The 20,470-nt window shown below is 39.5% G+C and overlaps 1 protein-coding gene across 1 annotated transcript in view; it reads left to right on the plus strand.

The window, feature by feature from the left end:
- UPF2 (UPF2 regulator of nonsense mediated mRNA decay) overlaps nt 1-18,400 on the plus strand; it is a 126,627-nt gene extending 108,227 nt beyond the window's left edge. Inside the window, 2 exon segments of the mRNA XM_030568767.1 lie at nt 12,433-12,574; nt 18,276-18,400. Of these exon segments, the coding sequence (XP_030424627.1) occupies nt 12,433-12,574; nt 18,276-18,400 (267 nt within the window).
- Nucleotides 18,401-20,470: the final 2,070 nt, after the last annotated feature.

Genomic DNA, 20,470 nt, shown 5'->3' on the forward strand with positions numbered 1-20,470 from the left:
TGCAGAGGATTTTTAACTGGATCACCTCTTGCATTCGCCCCTGCTATGAGTTGGCGAGAGTCCCTCCACTACCGATCATCAGAGCCCACACGACCAGCATGCAGGCATCTTCGGCAGCCTTCCTGGCACACTTTCCGATCCAGGACATCTGTCTAGCTATGATGTGGTCTTCAGTGCACATGTTCATGGCCCACTATGCCATCACTCAGCAGGCCAGAGACAACGCTGGATTCAGCAGAGCTGTGTTGCAATCTACATGTCTGTGAACTCCTACCCAACTCCAAGGGATATGGCGTGGGAGTCACCTAACTTGAATGGACATGAGCAAGCACTTGAAGAAAAAAAGACAGTTACCTTTTTCTGTAACTGGTGTTCTTCGAGATGTGTTGCTCATGTCCATTCCACAACCTGCCCTCCTTCCCTGCTGTCAGAGTTTCCAGCAGGAAGGAACTGAGGGTGGGGGGAGCCGGCAGCACCCTATGTACTGCGGGATATGTGCGCCACTCCAGGGAGCACCGGAGCAGATCCCCTATGGATACTATTGAGGGGAAAAAACTTCCGGCACCGGTGCATGTGGCAAGCACACGCACACACTAAGCTGAATGGACATGAGCAACATATCTTGAAGAACACTGGTTACGGAAGAAGGTAACTGTCTTTTCTGAGTTGTCTTCCCATCAGAAGTTGTGCTGAACTATATCCAATAGCTGCTTTTGGTGTTGATCTATAATGCAGAAAAGCAAGGAACAGATCTTGGTATAGGATTTTTCTTGGCTGTCTGTACAGCTCTCTCAACCTATCCATTCTCTTATGGGCAATGTGGGCTGCTAGTAATATGACCAAAAACCATATTTCATTTGGAATGACTTTAATTCTGTTGCTGTGAACTGTGATCTGTTGTCTGTCACTAGTTATTCTGGAATACCGAAGTGAGCAAAAGTGCACTTGAGTTTCTTGATAACTCTGTGACGTTGTCTTTCAAGAACATTATTTCTGTATACCTGGAACTGTAGTCCCCAACAGGTAATTATGCCCTCTGAATCTGCATAAATCTGCAGGTTGTCTATTCAAAGATCCCTCTGGTAGAAGTGTTTGTACATTCTATGGTTCAGCATTTTCTTAAGTTGATTTGTACCGAATCTCCTTTCAAAAGTCCAATATCAAGTCCTCCATCGAGTTCTTCCACCTTTCTCAGTAGGCCCATCCTGACTGCCATACTGCAGCTGAGAAGGTTGTTCGTCTTCGATCACATGTACCCGGCATGCGTAGCTTTTGTCTTTATACGTTTTCTGTGGTAAACAGGTGCATTTAGTTCAGAATACCTTCATGGCTAGTCAGAGCTCTGTTAGGTGACTTCAGCTCTGGGAGGGATTGATGGTAATTATAAGGCTTTGTCTACACTGTGCACCTTTAGCAACACAGCTGTGCCACTACAGCCAGAGCTCTCCTGCTGACAAAAAAACCTTCCACCTCCAACGAGCGGCAGCAGATTCTCTCCTGCCGACAAAGCACTGTTCACACTGGCGCTTTTTGTCTGTAAAACTTCTGTTGTTTGGGGCTGTGGTTTTTTTAACACCTCTGAACAACAAAAGTTTTGTCAATGAAGTTCCAGTGTAGACAAAGCCTCAGTCTCTTCAGAGATGACTGTTACTTTTAGTTCCTGTGTCAGTTTTAAAGTCAGTCATGCCATGAATATTCAGTTTCATTCTCCAGGCAGGCTCTGTCCTCACAAGTGATAGATCCCAGAAACAATGGGTCTTAATTGTCTGTAATATGAGTCAGCTCCCTGAATCTTTTGGTGTGGCAGAGAGCTGCAAAATCCATACTTCATGGACGTAATATTACAACATGAGCCTCTGGCTGGACGTGCATCATCTCTTGGGATATGACTGTTTCCACACTTGGTGCATGTATGCTGGAATTTGTCCATCCTGATAGTTCTTGGTCTCCTTGCCTCAAGAGTTTTATTATAATGACTTTTAACACTCAGGTGTCTATCAAGCTTCTAAGCTAGCTTCAGGTTTTTCAAGTTGCTTCTGCCCATTTGTTTGGCTTGACTGCTTTATATCTGTATAGCTGTGGCTAGGATTAAGTCTCTCCAACTTTAGCTGCTGCGAAAGGTTTTTATCTGTCGCCCCAATAACGAGACTGTCTCTGATACTGCATTCCCAAAATCACAGTGTTCAGCCAGTGTATGCAGAACTCTTCTAAAACATTCACCTTTTTTTTTCCTGTTTTTTTTTGTTTTAATTTTTTGTTGAAAACATGCTCTTTCATAAACCATATTTCTCTAGGATAGAAAATATCCATCAAACATATCCAGAACCCTTTCATAGTTATCTTTGTGACTGTCTTCAGCAAAGTCAAAGGGTTTAAAAATATGCTCTGCTTGCTTCCCCATAGCATAAATTAGAGAAGATACAGGTTTATCTCCAGTTTCTTTATGGAATGAGTTTGTGATTTGAAATCTTGTAAAATACTTCCAGTCTGTCTAGTCTGAAGATTTGTCAAAGCTGAAATTCTCTGGGGCTTTGAAGAATGACATGAGATCCTTCAGCCTTTGTTGTTGTTGTTCTCCTTCTGATTCTTTTCTTAATTTACTCCTCACACCATGTCCTGTACTCCTATATTGGAGACGAACTGGCTTCACATCTTGTTTATACACACTAGATGTGTTTATCATAAGATCCTTTAATGCGCTGCCAGATATGGCAGCGTTGAGCTTAAATAAGGTATTTTACGCACAGCACCACCTACTGACTGAAAAATATACAGTTTAGCCATCCATTACACATTCTGCACAGACTGAGGTTTTCGTGGTTTGGGAAATATGGTCCTAGAGAAAAGTATTTTAATTGAAACAATTGAGTCCCAGTCGTTTAGGAGACAGAAAAATGTTTCAGGCAAATACTGTAGAAACATTTTAACTTGCATAGACTTGAAGACGCATTGCAAATTATTGAATCTTATGATTTATTAAGTGAAGACACACAATAAATGGAAAACACATAATAAAATACACTGTGTTCCTTAAAGTCCTGATCTGACTAGTATATAGGAGTTTTTGTAGAAGTAAGGAAGTATTAGTCGTATGAGACATCACTTTTAGAATCTGTTAAATCTTTTCTGAGAGGTGAGAGAGACCACAATTTTGTGTGTAGATAAACAAAATTGCATGTACCACGTCTTCCCCTTTGTTCCCCTTTGCAGTAGTTTGGGACCTCTTTTCTTGAACTAGTTATGTTTCTTGGAATGGTAGTAATATATTTTATAGTGCTATTAGAGGGGGGGAAAACAGATACTTGTATATTAACATTACTTTTTTATGTGTACATTCATGGAGGATCTTACCACGGTGTCTGTTTTATTTAAACAAACATTTAACTCCCAAATATATACATCATAGTATTTGTGCTATTGAGTGTGAAAAGTGATAAATATAATCCTATCTGTTAACTGGTAAAAGGTTTTATATACCAACTTCCAAACTTGAGAATTCTGTTTTCATGTCAATGGGTTGACTTGTGATTTAGATTTTTAATTACTTTTAGTAAAGAATAAGAGTTATTTGTGTGTGCATAGGTTTCATAGTAAGTTTACTCTTTTTATTTCCTTTGTCATTCATAGAATCATAGAATATCAGGGTTGGAAGGGACCTCAGGAAGTCATCTAGTCCAACCTCCTGCTCAATGCAGGACCAATCCCTAACTAAATCATCCCAGCCAGGGCTTTCTCAAGCCTGACGTTAAAAACCTCTAAGGACGGAGATTCCACCACCTCCCTAGGTGACCCAATCCAGTGCTTCACCAGCCTCCTAGTGAAAAAGTTTTCGTCAATATCCAGCCTAAACCTCCCCAATTGCAACTTCCCCTTCTTCTGTCATCTGGTACCACTGAAAAAGCAGCAGAGAATCCTGTGGCACCTTGTAGACTAACAGACGTATTGGAGCAACAGACTACATCTGTTAGTCTATAAGGTGCCACAGGATTCTTTGCTTCTTTTACAGATCCAGACTGACGCGGCTACCCCTCTGATACTTGCTACCACTGAGAACAGCCTGGCTCAATCCTCTTTGGAGCCCCCTTTCAGGTAGTTGAAAACAGCTATCAAATCCCCCCTCATTCTTCTTTTCTACAGACTAAACAGTCCTAGTTCCCTCAGCCTCTCGTCATAAGTTATATGCTCCAGTCCCGTAATAATTTTTGTTGCCCTCCCATGGACTCTCTAATTTTTCCACCTACTTCTTGTAGTGTGGGGCCCAAAACTGGACACAGTATTCCAGATGAGACCTCACCAATGCTGAATAGAGGGGAATGATCACGTCCCTCAATCTGCTGGCAATGCTCCTACTTATACAGCCCAAAATGCCATTAGCCTTCTTGGCAACAAGGGCACACTGTTGACTCATATCCAGCTTCTCGTTCACTGTAACTCCTAGGTACGTTCTGCAGAACTGCTACCTAGCCACTCGGTCCCTAGTCTGTAGCAGTGCATGGGATTCTTCCATCCTAAGTGCAGGACTCTGCACTTGTCCTTGTTGAACCTCATCAGATTTCTTTTGGCCCAATTCTCTGATTTGTCTAGGTCCCTCTGTATCCTATCCCTACCCTCCAGCGTATTTACCACTCCTCCCAGTTTAGTGTCATCTTCAAACTTGCTCAGGGTGCAATGCATGCCATCCTCCAGATCATTATTGAAGATATTGAAGAAAACCGGCCCCAGGACTGACCCTTGGTGCACTCTGCTTGATACCAGCTGCCAGCTAGACATGGAGCCATTGATTACTACTTGTTGAGCCCGATGATCTAGCCAGCTTCCTGTCCAGCTTATAGTCCATTCATCCAATCCATACTTCTTTAACTTGCTGGCAAGAATACTGCGGGAGACCATATCAAAAGCTTTGCTAAAGTCAAGGAATAACACATCCACCGCTTTCCCTCATCCACGGAGACAGTTATCTTGTCATAGAAGGCGATGAGGTTAGTCAGGCATGACTTGGCCTTGGTGAATCAATGCTGACTGTTCCTGATCACTTTCCTCTCCTCTGAGTGCTTCAGAATTGATTCCTTGAGTATCTGCTCCATGATTTTTCCAGGGAATGAGGTTTAACTGGGAATTTTGTAAAATATTAAGGTTTTTTTTGGAGCATCATAGTATGTGTGAGAGGAAAATGATGCTGGCATTTTGTGGTTTGAAAAAGAAAGCTGATCTTGTTCTGAATCTTCCCTACCACCGCCCTCAATATTTGCTTTTGGGAGTAGGCACTTCCTGGAAAAACTCCTTTTGGTAGTTCTAGAAATGTAAAATGTGTTGCCTTATAGGATACTTTGGTCATTGAGTCAATGAAAGACTTCTTTGTCTCCAAATTTGTGTTCAGAAAAAACATACCCTAGTCATCAGTTTTAAAAGCAAAATAAGAGGAGAAGAGGTGGAGTTGAAAAGAAAATAATTGTTCCTTCATACAATATTAAGTGAATTTTAAACCTGAGTGAATAGAATATACACTGATTTTTGAAGTGAGGGAAGTCTTTAATAGATATCAAAACTGCTGTCAAAATATTGCTGTATGTATTTTATGCCTTTTGACACAAGTAATGTATATTATATACATATTATTTTAAAATAGGCTTTTTAGTAGATTAATGCAGTTGCTCAGCCCTGACATAGACAAATGTGACTGTCCAGCAAATTAGATTCCCACCTGCCAAACGTAACAATCAGCATTAGCCATTACCGAGTAAGTATAGAGTCCAGTGCTAGCACAGAAACTGTTTACTCATTATGTTTCCACCGAGGGAAACCATCTGGGGTTGTGCAATTACATGTGATTAATGAGGACATCAATTTGCTAAAAAAATTGTGTGGTTTTTCCTTCAGTTTTATTTAAGATTATTTGAAGTAAACTGTAGTAGTAGTGTCCTACCATCTCATCACCATGTGAGCCTAATCTCTGTCTTGCTGTAGATCTGGTTTGAACTCTTTGTTTTATCTGAACTGCACAAGAGACTAGTCTTGGTAACTGGAATTTTATTTTTTCTATATAACGAAGCACTCTTTGATGATAGTACATGTTGTTCCACCTTCCCGTGGTGGGATTAATACTAGATTATTAAATTGCAGACCATCTCCAAATGCTGGGCCCAGATCCCAGTGTCTGGGAAAAGTTTGCCATTAGTGAAGCATCAGCCATTAGTGTACCATGAGAGCAGAAGAGTAACAGTATGCAGCATGGCTGGGCTCGGAGGGTGCATGTTAAAGTATTTTGGGGGGAGATATAGGACCTAGAAGGAGCTGTCTGTCTGAAGGGCTTTCAAGTTTTTGATGGATCAGGGCTCTGGTTGGTCAATGTGCCTGCCTACCTCTGAGTTTAACTCATGTCTCATCACCACTTTACAGCCTTCCAGAACCCTTCTTGCTTCATTTCACCATCTAAATTTCATATTCCCTTCCGATTTATTCTGAGCATCCTACTTCACAGAACCCTGCTAGCTTGATTTAACTCCGATAATGGGACAAGAAATAAAACTCAGATTTCCTGTGTTAAGACTGTGCCACCACTAGGCCTTTGTGTTAGTAAGTGATTTGTAGCCTTACACACTGCCAATAGTTTGACTAGTTAACTATCTGGGTAGTACTTATTACTGATATCTGTGAATCTGTGTAGTTTGTTTTTCCTCTGGGTGTCTATAAAGATTTCATCTTCTTTTCTGTTTTCCTTGGTTGCTTTTCTCTTATATCTGTTAACTTAAAAAAAGGCTCTTAAAATTCGAACTTGTCATTCGGAATTCTTGGTAATCCCTACACTGTTTTCTTGTTTTATTCAAAAAAACCTTATTTTTCCTCCCCTATTGAAATGAGCTTATATTTGACAGTGACACACAAAGATGTTGCAGTTCTTTCCCGGGTCTCTGTAATAGCCAGTCTTAACTGTTGCAACCAACAGTTGGTTGAGTTTTCATCCATAAATTAACTGTTTTTCAAATGTAGCTGCCTGAGTATTCATTGGCAGCAGAATGATTTCCCACATACAACACTGACCTGCAGCCAGAACAGAGTTGCTGTGTGATAGGTACTATGAGATTTCACAGTAATTCTGTTTTGCTGCATTAAATACAGTGAATTTAAATTTTAAATATTATTTCTGTTTGGTTTTTAAAGTTTCCATAATATTTTTTCTCTCTGGGCATAATGGCTGGGATTTTGAAAGCATCTTAGGGGAGTAATGACATCTGATTCCCTTAGGCTCCTTTGGAAATCACAGCCATTGTACCTTGGGGGAGAGGAGCTTGAATACAAGGGACAAGGTTCACCTCTGGTTTACACCAGGTTCTGCAGGCATAAACCAGCATGCAAGGTTCCGAGTAGCAGAAAGTTCACTGGGGAAGAGATAGCAGCTGCATATGTTGATGTAATCTTCTGCCCAACAAAGGGGGGCAGTACAGGGCCAGCAATGTTCATAAAATGGAAAGTGCAGACCATGAGGATACTTGCGCATTGATTTAGTAAGTCCCTCTGCTGGAAGGATTTCCTGTGTAATCTTGGTGAGATACACAGGTGAAGGACAGTTTGTATAACAGTCAAGGACTATTAGTGGTGGAAACACCACCTGTGGTTTAATCCCTTTGGAGGGCAGAAAGTCTTGACAATATTGGGAGGTGCAGCTTTCACCTTCCTGTGCCAACCATGGTGAATATGAATCTAGCACAAGACCTATATGATTTTACCAGATACCCACACAGTGGAATCCTTTATTGCCAATCATATGCCACCTTTTCATAGTACTGGTTTTATGTATTTTCACAGTACTGATATTCTGCTGAGAAATAAAAGGTTGAACAGTCCAGTTTGTACCAGGAGAACGTCCAAATGTGCCTTGGTTCCTATACAAATTGTGATTTATTAATTGTTTTCAATACATTTTTGCTCTTGCAATGTACATATGTACATATGTTGATTTAACAGATTGGATAATGGATTGAATACAATAGTGAGTGACAAAACGTTACCTTTTGTCAGCTACCCAGAGAAAATGCAAAGGTTTTATTTACAACGATAAACTTACTGAGAGAGTTTACTTAATTACACTAAATATATCTATTTCTCAGCTGGAGAATTCTACTTGTATGTAATAGGCTTTTAAAATTTAGCAGTCATGTAGATTCCAGTTTTTCATTTGTGTGTTTAAACATAGAATCATAGAATATCAGAGTTGGAAGGGACATCCGGAAGTAATCTAGTCCAACCCACTGCTCAAAGCAGGACCAATCCCCAACTAAATCATCCCAGCCAGGGCTTTCTCAAGCCAAGCCTTAAAAACTTCTAAGGAAGGCGATTCCACCACCTCCCTAGGTAACACATTCCAGTGCTTCACCACCCTCCTAGTGGAAAAAGTTTTTCCTAATATCCATTCTAAACCTCCCTCACTGCAACTTGAGACCATTACTCTTTGTTCTGTCATCTGCTACCACTGAGAACAGCCAAGCTCCATCCTCTTTGGAACCCCCTTTAGGTAGTTGAAAGCAGCTGTCAAATCCGCATAAGAACAGCCATACTGGGTCAGACCAAAGGTCCATTTAGCCCAGTATGATGTCTACCGACAGTGGCCAATGCCAGGTGCCTCAGAGGGAGTGAACCTAACAGATAATGATCAAGTTATCTCTATCCTGCCATCCATCTCCACCCTCTGACAAACAAAGTCTAGGGACACCATTCTTTACCCCATCCTGGCTAATAGCTATTAATGGACTTAACCTCCAAGAATTTATCCAGTTCTCTTTTAAACGCTGTTATAGTCCTAGCCTTCACAACCTCCTCAGGTAAGGAGTTCCACAAGTTGACTGTGCGCTGCGTGAAGAACTTGCTTTTATTTGTTTTAAACCTGCTGCCTATTAATTTCATTTGGTGACCCCTAGTTCTTGTATTATGGGAATAAGTAAATAACTTTTCTCTATCTACTTTCTCCACATCACTCATGATTTTATATACCTCTATCATATCCCCCCTTAGTCTCCCCTTTTTCCAAGCTGAAAAGTCCTAGCCTCATTAATCTCTCCTCATATGGGACCCGTTCCAAGCCCCTAATCATTTTAGTTGCCCTTCTCAGAACCTTTTCTAGTGCCAGTATATCTTTTTTGAGATGAGGAGACCACATCTGTACGCAGTGTTCAAGATCTGGGTGACCATCGATTTATACAAGGGCAATAATATATTCTCCTTATTCTCTAACCCCTTTTTAATGATTCCTAACGTCCTGTTTGCTTTTTTGACTGCCTCTGCACACTGCATGGACATCTTCAGAGAACTATCCACGATGACTCCAAGATCTTTTTCCTGATTTGTTGTAGCTAAATTAGCCCCCGTCATATTGTATGTATAGTTGGGCTTATTTTTTTGCAATGTGCATTACTTTACATTTATCCACATTAAATTTCATTTGCCATTTTGTTGCCCAATCACTTAGTTTTGTGAGATCTTTTTGAAATTCTTCTCAGTCTGCTTTGGTCTTAACTATCTTGACCAGTTTAGTATCATCTGCAAACTTTGCCACCTCACTTTTTACCCCTTTCTCCAGATCATTTATGAATAAGTGGAATAGGATTGGTCCTAGGACTGACCCTTGGGGAACACCACTAGTTACCCCTCTCCATTCTGAGAATTTACCATTAATTCCTACCCTTTGTTCTCTGTCTTTTAACCAGTTCTCAGTCCTTGAAAGAACCTTCCCTCTTATCCCATCTTTTGGTGAGGGACCTTGTCAAAGGCTTTCTGGAAATCTAAGTACACTGTGTCCACTGGATCCCCCTTGTCCACATGTTTGTTGACTCCTTCAGAGAACTCTAATAGATTAGTAAGAATGATTTCCCTTTACAGAAACCATGTTGACTTTTGCTCAATAATTTTATCCTTTACTATTGTTTCGACTAATTTGCCCGGTACTGACGTTAGACGTAACAGTCTATAATTGCCGGGATCATCTTTAGAGCCCTTTTTAAATATTGGCGTTACATTATCTATCTTCCAGTCATTGGGTACAGAGGCCGATTTAAAGGACAGGTTACAAACCATAGTAAATAGTTCCTCAACTTCACATTTAAGTTCTTTCAGAACTCTTGGGTGAATGCCATCTGGTCCCGGTGACTTGATAATGTTAAGTTTATCAATTAATTCCAAAACCACCTCTAATGACACTTCAGTTTGTGACAATTCCTCAGATTTGTCACCTACAAAAGCCAGCTCAGGTTTGGGAATCTCCCTAACATCCTCAGCCGTGAAGCAAAGAATCCATTTAGTTTCTCTGCAATGGCTATATAGTCTTTAAGCGCTCCTTTTGTATCTCGATCAATGGGCCCCACTGGTTGTTTAACAGGCTTTCTGCTTCTGATGTAATTAAAAAACATTGTTACTACCTTTTGAGTTTTTGGCTACCCGTTCTTCAAACTCCTCTTTGGCTTTTCTTATTACATCCCTCCTCATTCTTCTCTTGTGTAGACTAAATAATCCCAGTTCCCTCAGCCTCTCCTCATAAATCATGTGCTCCAGTCCCCTAATCATTTTTGTTGCCCTCCACTGGACTCTTCCCAATTTTTCCACATACGTCTTGTAGTGTGGGGCCCAAAACAGGCGACAGTACTCCAGATGAGTCCTCACCAATGCCAAATAGAAGGGAATGATTACGTCCCTCGATCTGCTGGCAATGCTCCTACTTATACAGCCCAAAATGCTGTTAGCCTTCTTGACAACAAGGACACACTGTTGACGCATATACAGCTTCTCATTAACTGTAACCCCTTGGTACTTTTCTGCAGAACTGCTACCTTACCACTCAGTCCCTAGTCTGTTGCGGTGCATGGAATTCTTCCATCCTATGTGCAGGACTCTGCACTTGTGCTTATCGAACCTCATTAGATTTCTTTTGGCCCAATTCTCTGATTTGTCTAGGTTCCTCTGTATCCTATCCCTACCCTCCAGCGTATTTACCACTCCTCCCAGTTTAGTGTCATCTTCAAACTTGCTGAGGGTGCATTCCATGCCATCCTCCTGATCATTAATGAAGATATTGAACAAAAATGGCCTCAGGACCGACTCTTGGGGCACTCTGCTTGATACTGGCTGCCAACTAGACATGGAACCATTGATCACTACCCATGATCTAGCCAGCTTTCTATTCAGCTTATAGTCCATTCATCCAGCCCATACTACTTAACTTGCTGGAAAGAATACTGTGGGGAAACAATATCAAAATTTTTGCTAAAGTCAAGGAATAACACATCTACCGCTTTCCCCTCTTCCATAGAGAGTTCTCATCATGGAAGGCAGTTAGGTTAGTCACACATGACTTGCCCTTGGTGAATCCATGCTGACTGTTCCTGATCACTTTCCTCTCCTCAACATGCTTCAAAATTGATTCCTTGAAGACCTGCTCCATGATTTTTCCAGGGACTGAGGTGAGGCTGACTGGCCTGTAGTTCCCCGGATCCTCCTCTTGCCCTTTTTTAAAGATGGCCCCTACATTAGCCTTTTCCCAGTCATTCAGGACCTCCCCTGATCACCATGAGTTTTCAAAGATAATGGCCAATGGCTCTGCAATCACATCCGCCAACTTCTTTAGCACCCTCGGATGCAGTGTATCCAGCCCCATGGACTTGTGCTCGTCCAGCTTTTCTAAATAGTCCCGAACCACTTCTTTCTCTACAGAGGGCTGATCACCTCCTCCCCATACTGTGCAGCCCAGTGCAGTAATCTGGGAGCTGACCTTGTTCATGAAGACAGAGGCAAAAAAAGCATTGAGTACATTAGCTTTTTCCACATCCTCTGTCACTAGGTTGCCTTTCTTGACCATCTTCTTGTTCCTAACAAAGCTGTAGAAATCTTTCTTGTTACTCTTAACATTCCCTTGCTAGCTGCATCTCCAGTTGTCATTTGGCCTTCCTGATTTCACTCCTGCATGCCTGAGCAATATTTTTATACTCCTCCCTGTTCATTTGTCCAAGCTTCCATTTCTTGTAAGCTTCTTTTGTGTGTGTAAGATCAGCAAGGATTTTACTGTTAAGCCAGGGTGATCACCTGCCATATTTACTATTCTTTCTGCTCATCGAGATGGTTTGTTCCTGCAAACTCAAGAATGATTCTTTAAAATACAGCCAGCTCTCCTGGACTTCTTTCCCCCTCATTTTATCCTCACAGGGGATCCTGCCGATCAGTTGCCTGAGGAAGTCAAAGTCTGCTTTTCTGAAGTCCAGGGTCCATATTCTTCTGCTCTCCTTTCTAGATGAAAGTATGGAACATACTTTTCCCCCAGAAACCTGTTCAATAATGTCTATTTTCAGGGTTGTTCAGAAATAATAAAATTCAACTTAAGACATTTCTTATATAATCAGTCTCTTCGTTTTGTTCTTTGTAAAGTGTACTTGAAGTGATGATTTTTTCTTTCAGTTTAAGATCCTAAATGTGCCAATGTCTTCCCAACTTGCTGCCAACCACTGGAATCAACAACAGGCTGAGCAAGAGGAGAGAATGAGAATGAAAAAGCTCACTCTGGATATTAATGAACGGCAAGAACAAGAGGACTATCAAGGTATGAAATTTCAAAATAAAAGGGTTTTATTCCTAGAGAAATTAATTTATAAAAATTTAGTCCCAAGACGTGTCCTTGCTGCAACCAACTCCACTCTGCTGTATGCCTCAGCATGCACAATGCTGGTTGTCAGAACCCCTAGGAATTCTAGTGGAATGTGAAACCAGTACATACAGATTAGGTTAACGTTGCGGGGGAGGGTAATTATATTGCACTGAGTTTTGAGTTCTTTTTATACATCTTGAGATATAAAATTGTTACATTTAGGGAAATAATACTAAAATAAGAAGTTTATATGATAATCTGTAGCCTAGCAACATGCTTCATTAGAGTTCCATGGTGTCTGTGCTGTCACCTGCAATGCAGTAGGAACAGGAACCAGTCAGGTGCAAGGAAAATGGGTTGTGTGCAAGAAGGTGTGTTGTTAGATATTACAGTATACATATCTAAATGACTGCCTTGGCCTGGCTAATAGCAGTGATTTGATTCGTACTGACATTGTTGAAGTTGATGGAAATTTCATAATTTCTCCTGCATTTCAGCATTCTAAAGGAGGGTGTTTGACTATATTTTCAGGATAAATATTTTATACTAATTATGTATCTTTTAAAAATCAATTCATATTTAATTTGTGTTATTTAATAGACAAAATGAGGCCTATGAAGCAATCAGCAAATCAGATATAGCCCATATCCTAGTGAATTCAATGTGTTATGTCAGATTCCATTTTCCTTGGCATACTCTGATCATAACCAAGGCCAAACCTAATAAAGCAGATGATATTCTTAGTCCTAAATCACTTCTTTCCATTTAATACCTCCACAATTCTTCCTGTCATTCATAGAGGTGATTTCAATTTCAAAACTGAAACATAATATAAGCTGTTAGTAATAAAGCAGTAAGCCACATTTCGTTATTTGATAAATAATAGTTAACTGTAGTTTGTAAAATTGAAATTTTAAGTTCAAAACAACCCTGTTAATCCAATAAAAGCCATGAAATACAAAATGTGTTTCAGAAGTCTGACGTGAGAACCAAATTCAGTAAGCCTCTGTATCATATTTTTCCAGAAGCATAATAGCTGTGGAGCTCTGAAATTATAAATGGAATACAGATTTTGTACAAACCATTTTAAACCTCCCAAACCATTTAAAACTTCCTTTTGCCAGGGACCTCCTTGTTGCAAAGCCCAGATTGAAAATGAAGAAAGGCTTTTCATATTTTGGCAGTTTGAGTGCTGTGGTCACATTTTACACTACAACTCTTAACAAATCTTATATTGTGATGCTGTTTTTTTCCCATTATGTAGAATTTATAGTATATATTTTTTTAAGGTCAATACACGCATGGTTTTGGCATGATCAGTTTGTTGATTTGTATGGAGAATCTTTATAAATGTAATTCATTTAGGATAGGATTCTGTTGTGAGCTGTTAAGAATTGCACTTCTCATACAGGTTTCAGAGTAGCAGCCGTTTTAGTCTGTATCAGCAAAAAGAACAGGAGTACTTGTGGCACCTTAGAGACTAACAAATTTATTTGAGCATAAGCTTTCGTGGGCTACAGCTCACTTCATCAGATGCATAGAATGGAACACACGGTAAGAAGATATATATACATACAGAGAACATAAAAAGGTGGAAGTACACATACCCAACTGTAAGAGGCTAATTAAGAGAAGCTATCATCAGCAGGGGAGAAAAACTTTTGAAGTGATAATCAAGATGGCCCATTTCGGACAGTTGACACAGTAAAACAATAAAGGACCTCAATTTTATGGTGGATGAATGAAACTGGTTACTGGTGCCATTTGTTAGTAAAGAGTGATCATTTTTTTTCATTTTCTCATGAATATTCCCATTTGGCATATTTAAGAAGGAAAGCAGCAGTAATAGATTTACAATAGCAAGTGAGTATGGCAAATGTCTCTGGTTCTTCTTTTCTGTGTTGATTTTTCTCCCACTGCTTTGTACTAGGATTTTGTTCATAACAAAGACAGATAAAAGGACAAGTCAGTTTTGTAGGCTTAAAATGACACCTTTAATCTGTTTGCAAAGTCCATATTATTCACTCTTTTCTGTCATATTTTTATAAACTAATGCATTAGCTTACTATTCTTCATGAGTTAACCTTAGAATAACAATCTTCTGTGTGTGTGTAGTGGAGGGGAGTATAGCAGATTTCAGTTTCAAGCTTCTGAAGGATTACTAGAACCAGTAAGGGGAGAGAAATTTTTAAATGTTACCCAAAAAATCTCAGCATTGTCTAAAGTCTATATGTACATTTTTCTAATAGGAATAGGCTAGCTAATAATCCAAGTCTGCTAAATAAATTAACAAATGAAGCCTGTAAAACTGCCTACTTTAATTTAAAAAAAATTCTATTTAGTTTTTAAAATGTCAAAGTAGTAATTTAGAATTGAGAATTCTCTAATATAGATTAGAGTCTTCCTGTTTGTGTTCCTACAATTCTCATCTGAAAAACAAGGTTGGGTAATACTCAAAATAGCTGATGCCATGTGGTGAACCCATTAAAATTTGTCCTTATTCCTCACCTGCTCTCTCCCAGTACCCAGTCTGCTTTCATTATTTTTCCTTATCTCATTGCTGGTTGTACTCCACAACACCTGCACCCTCTTAACACCTGGGCTGAGAGGTGCAAACACAATATTTCTAGTTGCTGGCTGTCTGCCTTTCATTCCCTCTCCTCAATTCATATTATCCCCAAGCTGTTCCCTGCCACAATGTGTCCATCCTGATAGCCAGAACTGTGCTTTGTATCTGAGGGATATGGAACGTGGGGGAACAAGGTCATTGTGGGGACACTAAATGAATTCTTTGCATCTGTCTTCACTGCAAATGACATGAGGGAGATTCCCACACCTGAGCTATCCTTTTTAAGTGACAGATCTGAGGAACTGTCCCAGATTCAGGTGTCAATAGAGGAGGTTTTGGAACAAATTGATGAACAGTAATAAGTCACCAGGACCAGATGGTATTCACCCAAGAGTTCTAAAGGAATTCTAATATGATATTGCAGAACTAGTAGCTGTGGTATGTAACCCATCGCTTAAATCAGCCTCTGTATCAGATGACTGGAGGATAACTAATGTAATGCTAACTTTTTTTAAAAAGGATCCCAAGGTAATCCTAGCAATTAAAGGCCAGTAAACGTAACTTCAGTACCAGGCAAATTGGTTGAAACTATAGCAAAGAACAAAATGATCAGACATACAGATGAACATAATATATTGGGAAGAGTCTACATGGCTTTTGTAAATGGAAATTATGCCTCACCAGTCTGTTAGAATTCTTAGAGAATATCAGCAAGTTTGTGGACAAGGATGATCTAGGTAATAAAGTGTACTTATACTTTCAGAAAGCCTTTGACAAGGTCCTTCACCGAAGGCTCTTAAGGAAACTAGGCAGTCATGGAATAAAAGGAAAGATCTCACGGATCAGTAACTAGTTAAAAGATAGGAAACAAAGAGTAGGAATACATGGTCAATTTTCACAAATTGAGAGATATAAATAATGGGTCCCCACTAGGATCTGGACTGGTATCTGTTCTGTTCAACATATTCATAAATGATTTGGAAAAGGAGGTGAACAATAAGGTGGTCAAATTTGAAGACAATACAAAATTACTCAAAATAGTTAAGTCCAAAGCTGACTCTGAAACGTTACAAAGAGATCTTGCTAACTTGGTGACTGGAAAACAAAATGTCAGATGAAATGCAGTGATAATGGCAAAGTAATGCCTTTTGGAAAGTATAATCCCAACTATACATACAAAATGATGGGGTCCAAATGACTTGTTTTCATTCCGAATAGAGATGGTTGGATAGTTCTCTGAAAACATGTGCTCAGTGTACAGTGGCAGACACAGAATGTTGAAATCATTAGGAAGGGGATAGATGAGAAGACAGAAGATATCAGAATGCCACTGTATAAATCCATGGTACACCCCATCTTGAATACTGCATATAGTTCTGGTCACTCCATCTCAAAAAAGTGATATTAGAATTGGAAAAAGTATAGAGAAGGGCAAAAAAAAATTGTGAAGGTTATGGAACAGCTTCCATGGGAAGCGAGATTAAAAAGACTGGAACTGTTCAGCTCAGAAAAAAGATGATTAAGGGCAGATATGATAGAGGTCTGTAAACTGAAAAGTGCAGAGAAAGTGAAGAAGGAAGTGTCTTTTACCACTTCACATAATACAGGAACCGGGAGGGGTCACACAATGAAATTGATAGGAAGCAGATTTAAAACAGACATAAGGAAGAACTTCTTCACACAATCCACAGTCAACCTGTGGAACTTTTTGCCTGGGGATATTGTGAAGGCCAAAAGTATAACTGGGTTTTGAAAAGAACTCGATGAGTTTATGGACTATAGATGCATCAATGGCTATTAGCCAAGATGGTCAGGATACAACACCATGCTCTGGGTGTCCCAAATGTCTGACTTCCTGAAGCTGAGACTGGACAAGTGACCTGGATCATTCAGTATTCTGTTTATTCCTTCTGAAACATCTGGCACTGGCTGTGGTTGGAAGACAAGATACTGATGTAGATAGGCCATTGGTTTGGCACAGTATGGCCATTCTTATGTTCTTATGGATACCATGGTTTAATAACCAGTCACTACCAAATCCCCCTCCAAAACTGGATGTTTCATACATTAATTGTATCTCTGATAAAACATTTAAAATAAAATTTTGTACTAAATTGGCAAGGTGGCGCATCATACTCTCTGAACTTCCCTCTTTTGTAAACATGATGAAATCTCATTAATTTACTTTAGTTTTCATTACTATAACCAGTGCAAAATTCTACCAGTACACTGCAAATAGTTTCTAGCAGATGCTGGACATGTCTTGAATGAGATTACCAGAGATTAGAGAACAGACAGAGCAGACTTTCGAGAGTAATCTAATTAACAACTTAGTCCACTTTTCCTCTTTGTTTATTCCATCTGTTCATGTTTGCTGAGCAATGCATATCCTTGCACAGGTGGACTGTCAGAAGTGCTTTCAATTAAACATATTCATGTACCACTAACTCATGGTCTATGAAGGCAGACTCACCATGGTTTGCTAATAAAGACACAGGTTATCAAATTAAACAGCCATTTTACTTTAGCTGCTCAGAAGTCTACTCTAGTCAAGTTAATTATTTCTCTCTCCTTGTACAAAGAAAGTTTAGCTGAATGATTTTTACGTGCTTAAGTGGCAGCTGCCTTTTGCAGTTGTTGTTACTTCTGGATAGTTTTTAGGGGTATCCCCTTATAGCACTCCAGTGGTCCAGTATCAAGTGTCATAGAAATGAATGACTAAGGCAGGTTCCAGTATCGGAAAGAAAAGGTCAGGGCTTTCTTACCAAGTATGAATGATGAAAAGCACTGCTGGCAACTGAGCATCCAGCAGCAGCTGGAAATCAGAGTACACATCACAGCATAGCTTGGAAATATCAAAACTGTCTATGCAATTTAAAAAATGTTTTAAAAAGAATGTTATGGACGTGAGTTGGCTGCCCTGAGGAAAGTTTTGCCCACAAATGTATGAAAGTATGAATCAGTGTTTTTTAACAATTGGTTTATAAGCATTTCAGAAGTGCGTGTTACTACGCTATATAGTCTGTGTAAATTCCACTTAATAAAAAAGAGGCAAAAACTGTTTAACCTTTTTATATTAAATTACAGAGATGTTACAGTCTCTGGCACAGCGTCCAGCTCCAGCAAATACTAATCGTGAACGGCGGCCTCGTTACCAGCATCCGAAGGGAGCACCTAATGCAGATCTAATCTTTAAAACTGGTGGGAGGTAAGACAACCATTCTTTAAAGTTGTTAATTCTGTTTCTAAGTGAGTTCCAGGATAACAAAAAGTTAATGATCTATGCACTGAAATTAAGCTGTTTCCATTTAAAGTAATGTTGTTCTATCAACTATTAAAATACTTGGCAGGTTAGTTTTATGTTTTGGTTGTCCGATGACCATAGTACATCCCAGGAGAGTGTTGGGAGAGTGCCAGGGCATCCTGATTTAATTGTTACATTGTAATCAAAGCTTGTACCATTGGCATCAGAAGAAAAGGTGTAGTTCTTTATTTTCACACAGAAAGTGGGCAGGAAGGAAGTTGAAAACTTCTTTAAGGATTCTAATGTAATTGTGGCTCTTTCAACTCTGTAAGCTTGAAACACTCAATTTTGTATTGTCATAAATGGAAGAAAAACAGAGGGACAGAGATTCCACTGTAAATTCATTTGATTTGTAGCTTGGTGGACACATACTGAAAAGCAATATTGGAATGAAAATAGCTATTCCAGATTGTCATTTCAGGGTCTAGAATCTAGATGAGTTAGAGGCTAATTAACGTAGTCTTAAACATTATAATAAAGCAGAAAGTTTCTGATCTTGATGTCACAGGAGAAAAACAATATATTTATGAATTCTTTTATCTCAAGAGTACAATGGAGATGATCCCAAGAAGGGTAGCAAAAAATGGTTAGAGACATGATGTGGTGGGCTTTCATATGCCAAAACGCTTCTAAAGCCTGGGATGAGCTAATCTGGTAATAATAGAAAGTGCTGAATTACATAACATTTTAATTAAAACCAAATGGGAGCTGTTAATCTTCTGTAATGGGAAAACAAGAGGGCACAAATTGAGGTAAAAATATTTTTATATAGTACAGTGTCATCTTTACATTTTTTTGAGGCAGGCAAGTAAATAAATCTTTCTCTGTTTTGTTAAATACTGTCTGTTTTCAGTGCAATGTGAATTAGGATTTTTCAGTGCTGCAGGAAGAAGTTGAGGCAAGTAGTTCAGTTTAATTTAAAAACTGATTATATACATTTAAGTGTAACATTTACAGTTTTGTAAAATGGAGGAAAAAGGTACAGAGCAAATTGAACTTCCTGATGAGAAGGAAGGAAGGAATTTCCCCCGTGGTTTATGAAGATCCACAGTTGGCCAGGTGAATTACGGGATGGGTTTGATCTTCTCTGAAGCATCCAGACCTGGCCCAGTCAAAGGCAACGGTCTTGGACTAGACACACCAGTGATCAGACACAATAAGTCAGAGCTGTTCCAACGCATCTTGTTGAGTAGAAATTGAAGCTCTTGAAACTCCAGAGGCTGATGACCAATTTTCCAGAGAACAAATCCGCAGTTTGTTTGAGTAGGTTCGTTAAAAAAGCAAAACCTCCTTTTTACTTAGAGTTTCAGACTCCTACCATCTCCTACCAAAAAAAGTGTGTAAATGGCTTTTATAATTAACAGATAAAAAGGGCATGGTAGAACTTTGTTGTGTGGAAGCAGCCATGCTTCTGTGAGGTGGAAGGAGTTTTTTTCTCACTGAAACCAAAACGAGATAAGACAATTTAGCACCCCTTCCTGAAGCAAGTTTCAACATATATTTGCAATTTGTGTTGGCAGAGAATAAACATAGTTTGTTTTTCAATTACCTTGTTTTTGCCTTACCTCATACTGGCTTGTCTTTATTGCAGAGTTAACTCAAGTGTCTCTCCAAAACAAAGTCCTGCCCCACACACATTTAAAGTCGAGTGTGAAGATGCTTTTAACTTGACTTGGCTGTCCTCTCAGGGTATAGGGTACAGGTCAGGTTAGATCATCTCATCATAATACAATCACCTGTAATTGACTGTAAATGCATCCAACGAAGCTCATGCTCCAATACGTCTGTTAGTCTATAAGGTGCCACAGGACTCTTTGCTGCTTTTACAGGTTCAGACTAACACGGCTACCCCTCTGATACTTGTAATTGACTGTAAATGAAATTGCTCTGTGTAGCTTGATTGTTAATTCAGTGTGGCCACTCTCAAGCTGGAATGTAGGTAACTTGAGTTAACTCTGTAGTGAAGACATAAACTGGT

Source organism: Gopherus evgoodei, chromosome 1 (assembly GCF_007399415.2).
Source record: "Gopherus evgoodei ecotype Sinaloan lineage chromosome 1, rGopEvg1_v1.p, whole genome shotgun sequence".
NCBI classification, from domain to species: domain Eukaryota; kingdom Metazoa; phylum Chordata; order Testudines; family Testudinidae; genus Gopherus; species Gopherus evgoodei.